General features: G+C 39.0%; 1 protein-coding gene across 16 annotated transcripts in view; it reads left to right on the forward strand.

Annotated features, from left to right (window-relative positions):
- The window catches only part of RALGPS1 (Ral GEF with PH domain and SH3 binding motif 1), a 353198-nt gene that overhangs the window by 168898 nt on the left and 170826 nt on the right, over positions 1–13474 (forward strand). For all 16 annotated transcript variants that reach the window (XR_009552096.1, XM_060200191.1, XM_060200189.1 and 13 more), the window contains one exon: positions 8176–8302. Coding sequence is in view for 15 of the 16 variants with exons in the window: in XM_060200191.1 (XP_060056174.1) it covers positions 8176–8302 (127 nt within the window). In the remaining variant the exon portion in view is untranslated. The remainder of the gene's footprint in view (positions 1–8175; positions 8303–13474) is intronic.

Below are 13474 nucleotides of genomic sequence, written 5' to 3' on the forward strand. Positions count from 1 at the left end.
CACTTATAGAGTGTGCTGCTTTGCCATGTACACAATCCAGGTTTGAGCCCCAAACCCACCTCTGGTTGCTTTCTCTCTGCCCCTTTGCTTGTCTCTATCTGAAAAATGTCAGCTCTGAGCATTGAAACCCCAGGGGTGACAGACAGACAGACAGACAAACAAAAACAAGAGTTTGGGTTGATTTTTATAATTTGATACTTAGTCTTCTTGTTTTTAATACATCACTTTCTAATTTTGTGTATTATTCAGATTCTCCTATTCCCTTCCCCTGTTCCCTTAGCTTCTTGAGTTGAATGTTTATTTGGTTTGTGTATTCTTTTTTTAAAAATGAATTAATTTACTTATTTATTCCCTTTTGTTGCCCTTGTTGTTTTATTGTTGTAGTTATTGTTGTTGTTGTTGATGTTGTCATTGTTGGATAGGACAGAGAGAAATGGAGAGAGAAGGAGAAGACAAGAGAGGGGGAGAGAAGGATAGACACCTGCAGACCTGCTTCACAGCCTGTGAAACGACTTCCCTGCAGATGGGGAGCTGGGGGATCGAATGGGGATCCTTATACCGGTCCTTGCGCTTTGCGCCATGTACGCTTAACCCACTGCGCTACTGCCCAACTCCTGGTTTGTGTATATTCTGATATAATTCTAAAATTTTTAAATAGTGCCTTTCCTTTTCAATAGATCTTTGACTTATCACATAGTTTTAACATGAAGAATTCTTAATCTTTGTGATATGTAAAGAGTTCATTGTTCTGATTTCTTCTTTTTACTCAAGAATTATTGGGGGTATTCAGAATTTTCCTAAAGGAACTGGAATTTTAAATTATCGTTAGTTTTCTCATGCTTTTTATTCAGCAAGTATTGAGGCAGTATTTTCTCTGTGTCAGGAGCCATATCAGATGCTTGGGATAGTCAGATGAATGCAACCAGCATGGTCACTGCCTTCATGGGGTTGTCATTTGATGAATGGAACACACTGTAATTACACAACTAATTATAACTATCCCCGGATATTCCAAGTCTTTTCAATTTTGCTGAAAGAGAAGTTGCCCATTTCTAGTGAAACTTTTCTTAATTTTATTTCCTTGCCTTTTTCTTTTCTTTTTCTCCCCCCTCCCAGGGGGATGAATGCTTTCAGTATCTGTTGGACCCAGGTAGGCAAGTGATTTATTTTCTTATACATAGTTCTGATAGTTTCTTCCTGAGGCTTTCCCTAAACTCTCAAATCTAGAGGACTCAATTCATATGAGGTTTCAGTTTATGGCTCTACTTGTAATAAAAGTTTAAAGCATGTAGAAGTAAGTGCTGCTTTTTTCTAAATAAGTAAACCATGTGTTTAAAAAATTAAATTTTAAAAGAAAAAAGTTAGCATGATGCATGGTGCACTAATTTTAAATCACTAAGTCCTGAAAGACTTCAGTAAAATAACTAACACTTACTGCTCTATCTCCATACTCCATTCATTCCCCAGAGGCAACCACTTAAGGTCATTTAGTGGTTTCTTTTGCTAGTTACTGCCACATTTGCACCAGTATGCTCTTGCTACAATTTCTCCATCAGTTCCCTACAGACAGTGTGTTTGGTTGTATGATAGTTGTTGGTGTAGTGTTCCTGAACCACCTTTCCCTCATTCTTCTTAAATATTCATGTGGCTACAATTAGAGCACTTGGCTTAATGAGTAGCTAGTGTTTTTAATTATTAGAAATGTGTAAATATGTTTCTCTGTATAGTCAAGTATACACTATGAATAATATATCCTTTCTGGAAACCTTTTTGTTTCCCTGGAACCTTTAATTTTTTTTTTTAAAACTCTTCTCTCTACCAGAGATTGTGTGTGTGTGATTTTGTTTCCATATTTCTATATATTTGTATATTAAATACTTAAATTATTTTAACTTTTACCGCACATGACAAATACATCTAATGTCTGTTTTGCCCTCCTTAGGCCATTCTATTAGGTGCTTTTTGTTTTTGTTTTTGTTTTTTTTGCCTCCAGGGTTATCACTGGGACTCGGTGCCTGTGCTAGAATCCACTGCTCCTGGAGGCCATCTCCCACTCCCTTTTTGTTGCCCTTGTTGTTGTTATTGTTGTCATTGCTGCAGTTGTTACTGGATAGGACAGAGAGAAATTGAGGAGGCGAAGACAGAAAGGGGAAGAGAAAGATACCTGCAGACCGGCTTCACCATTTGTGAAGTGACCTCCGTGCAGGTGGGGAGCCAGGGCTTGAACTGGGATCCTTAGGCCAGTCCTTGTGCTTTGTGTCATGTGCGCTTAACGTGCTGCGCTACTACCTGGCTCCCTCTACTAGGTTTTTCTATTGAGCCTTCTCTTTCCCTGGAAACATTGCTTCTACTTGCATGTGGTCATTGTTAAAACTTGCTGCTCATATCCCAGAACCTCCTTTTACTACTCCTGGGTTGGAGTTCTGTTTCCTATAGTCCATTATCTTCCAGTTCCTAGATTATCCCTTAATTTTTCTAAAGGGATGTTTCAAGTTGTTTTCAAATATATGCATGGAAAATAGACGTTCAGTTTTTTGTTTTTGTTTTTTTTCTTATGTGCATAAAGGGTTGTCAGTAGGCTGTATGTATATAGAGGCAGGACTAAAGAGCCAGGCGGTGGCACACATGTCACCATGTGCAAGGTTCAAGTCCCTGGTCCCCATCTGCATGAAGGAAGCTTTACAAGCAGTAAAGGAGTGTTGCAAGACTCTGTCTCTCTCTCTCTCTCCCACTCCCACTCCCCATTCCCTGTCAGTTTCTTTTTCTCTCTATCAAAAAAAACCCAAAAAACAATGAAATAGCTCACTTGGATAGTGTACTACTTTGCCAGTACATTACCCAGGTTAGTGCCTGGCCTCTACCACACTGAAGGAGGTTTTTTGTTCTGATGTCTGTATGTGTATTTCTCTCTGTGTGTCTCTTTCTCTCTGCCATTCTTGCTCTCTCTGAAGCAAAACAAAACAAGACAATAAAACATAAAATTAAAGAGGCAAGGTTAGCAAGGAAGGTTTGTGACCTGGAGAAACCTAATTTTATTTTTTAAAATTTATTTATTGGGAAATTAATGCTTTACATTCGATTAGTAAATACAATAGTTTGTACATGCATAACATTTCCCAGTTTTCCATATAACAGTACAACCCCCACTAGGTCTTCTGTCATTCTTTTTGGACCTGTATTTTCCCCACCCACCCACGCTAGAGTCTTTTACTTTGGTGCAATACGCCAGTTCCAGTTCAGGAGAAACCTGATTTTAAATTAAGGATACATGTAAATGTGTTTTCTATTGCTTAGAAATGTGTTGAAGAACGTCAATTTGGATTTCAAGTCAGTTTTCTGGGCAGTTTTCAGGGATGCCCTCAGGACTCTAACTGGTTATATTGACCTGGTTATAAGCACATCAGATGATCACCTCTGTGGTGTCATCCATGGAGTCACCTGACAGACCAGGCAAATGCATCCCAACCCCCCAGAGGGTCCAGAGAAGGAGTAGTGTGAACATTGGGCTCCAGCTTGGCTCAACTGCAGTGGGCGTGAGGATAACATAGGGCTTTGTTTGCTTCTGGATAAACATGGGTGATTGCTGAATAATTCAGTGAAGTATTAGGCCACATTGTTAAAGAGATGACCTCCTCGCTAAGAAGAGTGAGGGGCCTGCTCAGTTTTACATGGATATCCCAGTATATTTAGTTATGATCTGGGTATTTTTCCAGTTAGTGAGTATAGTTTCCATCCTTAAATGCTCATTTCTGATGCCTTTCTCTGTATAGTTTTCCTTGACACATCCTTTGCCTGTTATTCATTATCTGACTGGATTCCTGGTATCAACTTACCATATTACAATATTTGTCTCCTTTCCTCTTGTATTATATTCCCCAAGGGCACTCAGACCACTCATTTAATCCTGACAGTTATGAACCTGAAATAGAGTCAGTATTTCAGTCTTTGTTTTTATCACTGGACTTTGTAAGGGTCGGATGAGTTGTATATTGTTATGCTTTACAAACAACAAATGGGAGATAGTGTTATTTCCTGTCCAGTTGTTAATGTAAGTAGCAGTACCAAATTAGCAAGTGATTTAAGCATCTGTTGTTGTTAGCATCTGTGTAACATCCCTACCCTGAAGTGTCTGAAATTTCTCAATGGGAGGAAAAAAGAAAAAAAAAAAAAGCTTGCTCTTTATTCTCAAGTTTTTCCAGCACTAGAATTTTCAGCTTCATAGTTTGCCTCTCTTCCTTGAAGTCCTTAAGCTGTCACTAGTCAGCTGGATAGTTACATGACTGTAGGATCAAGAGTTGAGGCAGCCTGGGCTCGTTAATGCATTAGTGTGTGGGATTTACAGACTCTGGTCACAGGAACTGCACTGTATTTATAATTCTTGGGTTAATTCAATACACAGGAACTACTTCCCCCAGTGCTAGAGATTATTCCAAAGTCCTCCACTTATCTCTGCTGTATGATGGGCCTGTGGAACACTGCAGTCTGATGCCCCAAGTCCTTGCTGCCAGACCATCAGTGTTTGAGCATTATACTTGGCCATAGACTATCATGTCTAATGTCCTCCACTTATCTTCCTTTTTTAAATTTTTTATCTTTATTTGTTGAATAGAGACAGTCAGAAATTGAGAGGGAAGGGTTGATAGAGGGGGAGAGAGACACCTGCAGCACTGCTTCACCACTTGTGAAGCTTTCCCCCTGCAGGTGGGGACTGGGGGCTCAAACATGGGTCCTTGCGCACTGTAACATGTGCACTCAACCAGGTGCACCATGACCTGGCCCCTCCACTTATCTTCTGTGATCCAGCCATTAAACTCAAAATCCAGAATCATAGGGTCCTGGAGGATAAACTTTGAGTGTCTTTCAACAGCCTGTACTTTGAGGCAAGGCATCTAGGCAAAGAGACTAGGCTTGAAAAGAGGGTCTGGGGAGGACCACTCAGACAGGACTGACATTGGTACAGCACGGGCTGTATATCTGTTCTCCACAGAGCTTGGGCCAATTGGCCTTCCCACCAGCAGTGCAGGAGGGTTCCTTTGACCCCACAACCTCTCCAACAGTTCCTGCTGTCACCTTTTCTGATGTATGACATTCTCACAGGAGTGAAGTGGTGTCTCATTGTTGTCTTGATTTGCATTACTCTGACAGTCCAAGACTTGGAGTATTTTTTTCCATATGTTTCTCGGCCTTTTGGATCTCTTCTGTGGTGACTATTCTTCTGTCCAGATAAACATTTGTAGCATTTGTTCTTTTCTCCTAAAAAAGGTGGTTGGGATCTTGGTGGGGATAGCATTAAATTTGTATATGGCTCTGGATAGTATATTCATTTTAATGATGTTAATTCTTCCAACCCATGAACATGGAGAATCTTTCCACTTCATGGTGTCTTTTTCAATTTCCTTCAGTAGTGACTCATAATTTTCAGTATACAAGTCTTTCACTTCTTTGGTTAGGTTTATTCCTAGATATTTTATTGTTTTTGTTGCTATAGTAAAAGGAATTGATTTCTGGATTGCAACTTCTTCTAACTTAGTGTTGGCATAGAGGAATGCTACTGACTTTTGTATGTTAATTTTGTAGCCTGATACCTTACTATATTGCCTGATGATTTCCAAAAGCTTTTTGCTGGATTCTTTAGGGTTTTTTTTTTATGTATAGTATCATGTCGTCTACAAATAGGGAGAGTATGACTTCTTCTCTTCCAATCTGTATCCCTTTAATTCCTTGCTCCTGCCTGATTGCTGTAGCAAGAACTTCCAACACTATTTTGAATTGTAGTGGTGATAGTGGGCAGCGCTGTCTTGTACCTGATCTGAGGGGAAATGCTTCCAGTTTTTCACCATTGAGTATGATGTTGGCTGTAGGTTTGCTATATATAGACGCCACTATCTTGAGGAATTTTCCATCTATTCCCATTTTTGTAGTGTTTTGATCATAAAGGGATGTTGGTATTTGCGAAAGGCTTTCTCTGCATCTGTTGATAGGACCATGTGGATTTTGGTCTTATTTTTATTGATGTGGTAGATCACATTGATTCATATGCATATATTAAACCAACCTTGCATGCCTGGGATAAACCCCACTTGGTCATGATGAACAATCTTTTTAATACACTGCTGTATCCTTTTGGCTAGAATTTTGTTCAATATTTTAGCATCTATGTTCATCAGAGATATTGGTCTGTAGTTTTCTTTTTTGGTTTGTCCCTGTGTGCTTTTGGTATCAAAGTGATATTGGCTTCATAGAAGCTGGAAGGGAGTGTTCCTGTGTCTTCAATCTTCTGGTAGACTCTTAAAAGTAGAGATATTAAGTCTTCCTTGAAGGTTTTGTAGAATTCATTTGTAAAACCATCTGGTCCAGGACTTTTATTTTTGGGAAGGTTTTTGATAACTGTTTCAATTTTGTTGGCTGTCATGTGCCTGTTCATATTATCTAGTTCCTCTTTATTTAATTTTGGAAGTTTGTAGGTATCTAGGAAATCGCCCATTTCTTCCAGGTTCTCTAGCTTAGTGGCATATAGTTGTTCATAGAAGCTTCACATGATATGTTGAATTTCTGTGGTGCCTGTTGTGATATCTCCTCTTTCATTTACAATCTGTTTTATTTGAGTCTTCTCCCTTTTTTGATTTGTGAATCTGGCTAAAGGTTTGTCGATTTTGTTCACTCTTTCAAAGAACCAACATTTACTTTCATTGATCTTTTGTATGATTTTCTTATTTTCAATGTTATTTATTTCTGCCCTAACTTTAGTGATTTCTATCCTTCTGGTTGATTTAGGGTTCCTTTGTACTTCTTCTAGGTCTTTAAGATGTACAATCAGGCTGTTTATTTGTGCTTTTTCTTGTTTCCTAATGTGTGCAAAGAGACTCTCACACCCCAAGGATCCAAAGCTTCAGGCTCAATTCAGCTTCTCTGCCAAGTTGAGCAGCACTGCAGGGCCCTGTGAATTTCTAAACTAGTCTTGTTTATAGTCTGTAAGCTCTGAGGCAGTTATTCACTATGTTCATATCAAGAGAACAATGTGGAAAGGCTCCCACTATACAGCTCCATGGCTAGGCCACTGAGGTGTAGATTTTCTCTTGAGTTTCCTGGTCAGTTCTCTCTGTTCCAGGTTATCAGCACAGGGCCTCCCCCCCTGCTGCTCCAGCCTCTGAGGCAGTAGCAATGGAGACTCACAGTTGTATTTGGTGAGTCTTAGGGGAGTCCTGTCCTCCCTTCATCAACCTTTTTCTTGGTAAAGCAGGCTAGAGGTGGTGCCTCAACTGGTAAACTGCTGGACTGTTACCAGTTGCTCAGTCTCTCCTTAGGCTCCTCCCTGTTCATGAGCCACACGTGTTTGTACTCACTGGTGGTTTGATGGGTTCCTGAAAGTCATTCTAGTCCTGCCTTGTTGCGGTCCCAAGTGGTCTCCTTTGGTATTCCTAGTTGACCCTGAAGAGGAGAGAAACACAGCTGCTGCTGCTCCGTAGCCCTGCCTCCAGAAGTCCCCCTCGAAAATTTGGTTTCTTTTGGTTAAAATATCATACCTGCTATTAATATGACATAGCCAGAGGCTATTGGAATCTGGAAGAGGTGTAGCCTACATTGGAGAGATGACCTGGTTATGTACACAGTGTGGATTTGAATTATATGAAATTTCCTTGAACCTCCAGTAATGGATATGATGTTGAGAAGATAGCAAGTAGGAAATGAAAACTGTTGTAGATGTGAAATAACTCTGGGTGACTTGGTGCAATTTGCTTTGTTTACTGAGCTCCTTTCTGTTGTAAGAATTACAAGTCACGGGCAGAGGTAAATAGCATAATGGTTATGCAAAGAGACTGTCATGCCTGAGGCTCCGAAGTTCCAGGTTCAATCCCCCACACCACCATAAGCCAGAGCTAAGCAGTGCTCTGATTAAAAAAGAATTACAAGTCACAATTTAGATGTAGAACAGGGGAATAGCAGCTTCAAAGGATATCTTCCAAGTTTCAGACTTTTTCATTAAAAAGTGACAGAATTGAGGCTATGAAACCTTCCATCTCTGCCTGAAAACATTAAAATCTTTGTATCTAGGATTTGGTACACCACATATATGATTCTTAGAATGTTTCCTTTTTCATCTTTGTCCAGATATCCTTTCTCTTTGTCTCCTTCAGCTTTGCTTCTCTCTCATGCACTGTTTTCTTCTTACTCCAGCTTTTGAATAGAAAAGATAAGACGACCTTTGAGAAACTGGACTACCTGATGTCGAAAGAAGATAATTATAAGCGGACTCGGGAATATATACGAAGCTTGAAGATGGTTCCCAGCATTCCCTATTTAGGTAAGAGCCTGAAGTGGCTTACTATTTTTTTTTTTTTTTAGAACACTGCTCAGTACTATAAGTAATATGCATCTGACCCTGTTTTTCTGCTTTCTGATTTACCATGTTCCACCAGTATAGAGTGTGTTTTTTGCTGATGCCGTGTAACATCTTTGAAACGAGCATGTATCTCTATTTTCTGATGACAGAGCATTGTGACACTGTTCAGCTGGCAGTGGTGTTTGTTTGTTTGTTTTTAACCAATATAGAAAATGTTGCACCTTGTAATAGATGACGTCCTGAACTGATGAAAAGAGGAAGTTATGTTCTTGTTTTTTATTTTGCCTGCTTTTCTATTGATTTATTTATGTTGACTGCTTTGGTTGAATCATTGGTTCATCTGAATATATCACTCATCCTACTTTAATATATAAAGTAGTAAAGGCAGTACATTGTCTTTTAGCAGCTACTTTTGTTGCATCCTAGCTGCTTTGATGTGTAATGTTCTCAGTGGCATTCTTTAGTGTTAGTATACTTCCGATTTTTCAACTATCTGGTTATTTAAAGTAATGTTTTAATTGTCAAGGGTTTAAATTTTTCTCAAACAACTCTGTTGAAATACAGCTCATTTAAATTTATATAATTCAGTGATTTTAATATATTTCCAGAATTGGTCAAGTGTTGGCAAGTGACCTTTAGAATATTTTATCACCCTCAAATAAAAACTTTATACCCATTAGTAGCCACAACCTTTTCCTTCTAGCCACCTCTCCCTCCCTACTTCCCTTCTGCCCTAAGAAACTACGAAGGTGCTTTCTCTGTCTCTGTAAATTTTCCTTTTTTTTTTTTGGATATTTCAGATAAATTGAATTGTTCATCCTGTTGTCTTTTATAGCTGACTTTAGTATTACATATCAAGGTTCATCTATGGTGGGACATGATCAGTAGTTATCCTTTTTACTGCCAGGTAATGTCCCATTATATAGACAGACAACATTTTATATGTCAGTATATCACTTCATGGACATTTGAGTTGTTTAACTTCTTGGCTGTTATAACACCACTATAATTACTTGGGTTTTAAAAGGCATAGTCATATCTGAAAATGTTTAGATTTGTTTAGAATATATGATAATTTATGCTTTGTAGGTTTTTAAAAATAATTGAAATTGTCTTATAGTATCAGTTTTTGTAAATGTTTCCTGGGTGCTGGGGGAACAGATATAAACTTGGATCAGCAAGATAGGTAATTCAGGAGGGTCCCTGTTTGGCCATTGGCATGACCCAGGTTTGAGTCCTGCCCCCACCACATTGGGGGACGTAAGCTCCAGTGTTGTGGCAGTATTCCCTCTATCTTCCTGTCTCTATTTTTCTATCTGAGTTGTCCTGCATCGTGAAGCCATGGTAATGAAAAAAACAAAAAGAAAAAAGAAGGTATAATCTCTCAAATTAGTCTTGCAATTACATCATAGTATTCAAGTTACTAATTTTTGACACTTTGGTCTATCAGAGACAGAAGTAATTACTAGAGGGCTGGGGATATGGATCAGCCTGCCAACATCCAAGTCCAGTAGAGAGGCAATTACAGAAGCCTCGACTCCCCCCATCTTCTGCACCTCAAAAATAAATTTGGCTCATACTCCTAAAGGGGTAAAAGATAGGCAAAGATAATCAGAGGGCTCTGAACCCCCATTCCACCAGGACCCAAAGTGTTTTTCACCAGAAATTTTGTTTTTATACCATCACCGAAATGGAAGCAAACCTGGAAAATATCAGAGGAAACCAGGTACTGTTTCTTTTATCTGAGAGAGAAGAGGAAATAAAGGGAGGACACTTGGAAATAGCAATAGGTATCAGTCTGACTTAGAAAGTGAAGGCAGGACTATAGAAAGATGGGGGGGGGGAGAATATATATAATTATAATGTAAATATAAATATATGTGTATACATATATATGTTTATAAACTCAGGCCATATCTGTGACCTTGGGAGAACCACTGCAATTTCCAGTGGAGGGGATGGGGACACAGAACTCTAGTGATGGGAACAGTATGGAATTATACCCATTAACTTAAATTTTGTAAATCAATATTAAATCACTAATAAAAAAAATAAGAAAAAATGTTGAGTTCCTTTGCATTCCTAACAGTTTCTGCTATTCATTTTTTATACTGTTTAGTATGTGGGTGTTTATAACAGTTTTGGAGTCATTGTGAAGTATCCCGTACAAAATGATTTTACCTCCACTTATTTGCTTTTTGCTTCTTTGACATTAGTTAATGTGAATCTTTGACTGCATTTTGGGTTTTGGTATTATGATATTTTTATTAGGCAAGATCCTTGAAAAAAGCATTTGATTGGAAACCTAGTCTTTTAGTAAGGGAGTATTACTCTTTCTCATTTGTTTGGTATTATTAAATCGAATAATAATAATGCTTTCTTTTCTCATACTTTATCATTTCCTTTCTCTTCTTCTTACTTGCTGTGAACTAGAATGTCTTTCTACTTGATGACTGGCAAACCCCCAGATTAGATCCACAAATGGAGGACAAGTTGGCAAGCACAGCTACCAAATTTATTTCCACTTTGCCTGAGGCTAATAAATTGAGGAATAAGACTGATGGTGATATTGTTATTATTATAACAATGGATATTGTTATTATTGCTGGTACTCCATGCCTGTAGGACAAATCCACCACTCCTAGTGGCCATTTTCCTTCTTCTTTTTTTCCTTTTTGATAGAGAGAAATAGAGGTGGGCGTGGGGAGGATGAGATGAGAGACACTTGTAGCACTATTCCAAAATCTATAAAAGTTCTCTCCTATAAGGGTGGACCAAGGACTTGAATCCAGGTCCTCAAGCATGGTAATGTATGTGCTCTCCTGGGTGCACCACTGCCCAGCCACTTTTATAGTTTTAGAGTGAGGTTAGAACTCTAGAATCAGTAAGATTGCCCCTTGTTCATAAAGATAATCATGAGAATTGCTGTTGTTTGTTTTCCCTGTGCCTAACATTTATGAGGTATTTTAATACATTATCTCAGTGAAAGCTCACAATAACTCGGTGTATAAGCTGACACTGAAAGGTTGTCTGGGGTCACATAACTGGAAAGTGGCAGAGCCAGGAACTGTCCCAGATGGTCTGGCTGTAAGCCCTAAGCTCTTGACACTGGCCTTCCCTTCATTGTCCAAGTCATTACTTTCTTTTCTTACTCCTCCCTTGCTGCTGCCACCTGTATGTTCTCTGCCATTTATGACTAGTGGATGGCCTCCATGAAGCACTATATGGAGTAGGACGAATTGTCGAACATTGCTGTCTTTTGGACCCTCAGGACAGCAAACCCATACAGGGTTTAAGAGGGGCCTGTTTGAAGCTTCCAGTGGTACTTGTTAGTGATTCTCAATCAAAGGAATACTGAACCAGTATTTTTACCCCTTTTTGACTTATGTCTGTTGTCATCAGACCAAGCATATAGATAGATGCCAGGTATTTTCCTTCGGATGAGTCTCTTCCTCAGGACCCTGAGGGTCAGATGTCCCTTCTGGATTTTACTGTAATGGTTCTTGGTTGGCCTTAGGTGAGATACACACTCAGCAGTGGACACATAGTTTGCACTGGCCCTGAGTTTCTGGATAGATGCAGCTCTCCTTGCCCTTGGGGCAACAACATCTTCTCTATTATCAGGATGGTGAGAATTTACCATGGGGTTCCAGTAGGAGACAGCATGATGATTGTCCAAAACATTGTCATGCCTAAAGCCCCGAGATCCCAGGTTCAATCTCCAGCACCACCACCATAGGCCAGAACTGAGAAGTGCTCTGAGCTCTGTATTTCTCTGTGTATCTCTCTCTCTTTAAAATTTAAAATTCCTTCTTTCTTTCTTTCTTTCTTTCTTTCTTTCTTTCTTCCTTCCTTCTTTCCTTCCTTCCTTCCTTTTTTCTTTCTTTCTTATTTTATTTTATTTTATTTTATTTTATTTTATTTTATTTTATTTCTTTCTCTCTTAACTAGAATAAAATCATCTTCTGAAGCTCAGTGGGCCCACCATCCTGAGGGTGACTCCAAGCCCTGTCTGCATGTCTGACTGCCACAGACAGACCTTACCCAAATCCAGTTGTGGTTTTAGTACTGGATTCCTCTTGAAAACCCAACCTGTTCTGGGTTAGATTTGTTCATCCAAAGAGGAATAGTTACATAATTCCTGGAAAGTATAATATAGGAAAAAATGTCTGAAACCATTTTCCTCCCTGGCAAAGTCCTCGTGACAGGTCCTTCTTTAGCAGAGTGGGAGGGAGTTGATCTGCGGGAGGAGCTTTAGGTCAGCCCCTGATATTTGTGACTGCTTTCTCAGTTCACTCGTGAGACCTTGAAGGCTGCTTCAGCAGCTATTCACCTCTAGTAGCAAATTTGGAGTTTATTTTTGTAATAATTCTTTTCAACTTGGATGGAAGTTTGGTCCTAAGCTAACTGCTTTCTGGGACTATTCATAGGTATGTGTCTTATTCCAAGTAAAGATGCCCTCAGACCCTCATGTAGTACAAGCTGTTCTTATTAACTGTGTGGGTGGGTATTTCAACTCCGTTCAATGCAAATTTTAGAACCAGTTGGCTACACTTTGGTGCACTGAGTGTCTTATGAAACTTAATTTAAAAAAACACAGAGTGGAAAATGTATATTTTAATAATAAGAGTGTTTGTATCAAAAAGTTTCTTCCCAGTTGCTTTAAAGAGTAAAAAATAATGGTCAGAAATCATCCTTTCAATTCTTTTCAGAAAAGCACAGGATCTCCCTCCCCCATAACAATGCCTTATAAATATAATTCAGACTGCAGTGATAACAAAGAGCTGTGAAGAAGGGCTACACATTTTAATTATTTAAAAGGATATTTGGTTTGCACTACCTGCATTTCCTTCCAGGAAATAGCTAAATAAAATTAGGAATACAGTGGAGATTCTGGAAAGTTTAAAGCTGATTTTAAACGTAGCTATAGTGAGCATGGAAATTTGTGATCTCTACTAGGGAAAGATAGAAACAGGCTGAGGGTATGGATCAACCTGCCAACATTCATGTCCAGTGGAGAAGCAGTTATAGAAGCCAGAACTCTTACCTCTGCACCCCAAAAAGAATTTTGGTCCATACTCTTAGAGAGGTAAATAATAGGGGAAGATGACCAGAAGGCTTTGAATAACCCCA

The sequence above is a fragment of the Erinaceus europaeus genome, chromosome 10, assembly GCF_950295315.1.
Source record: "Erinaceus europaeus chromosome 10, mEriEur2.1, whole genome shotgun sequence".
NCBI classification, from domain to species: Eukaryota; Metazoa; Chordata; class Mammalia; order Eulipotyphla; family Erinaceidae; genus Erinaceus; species Erinaceus europaeus.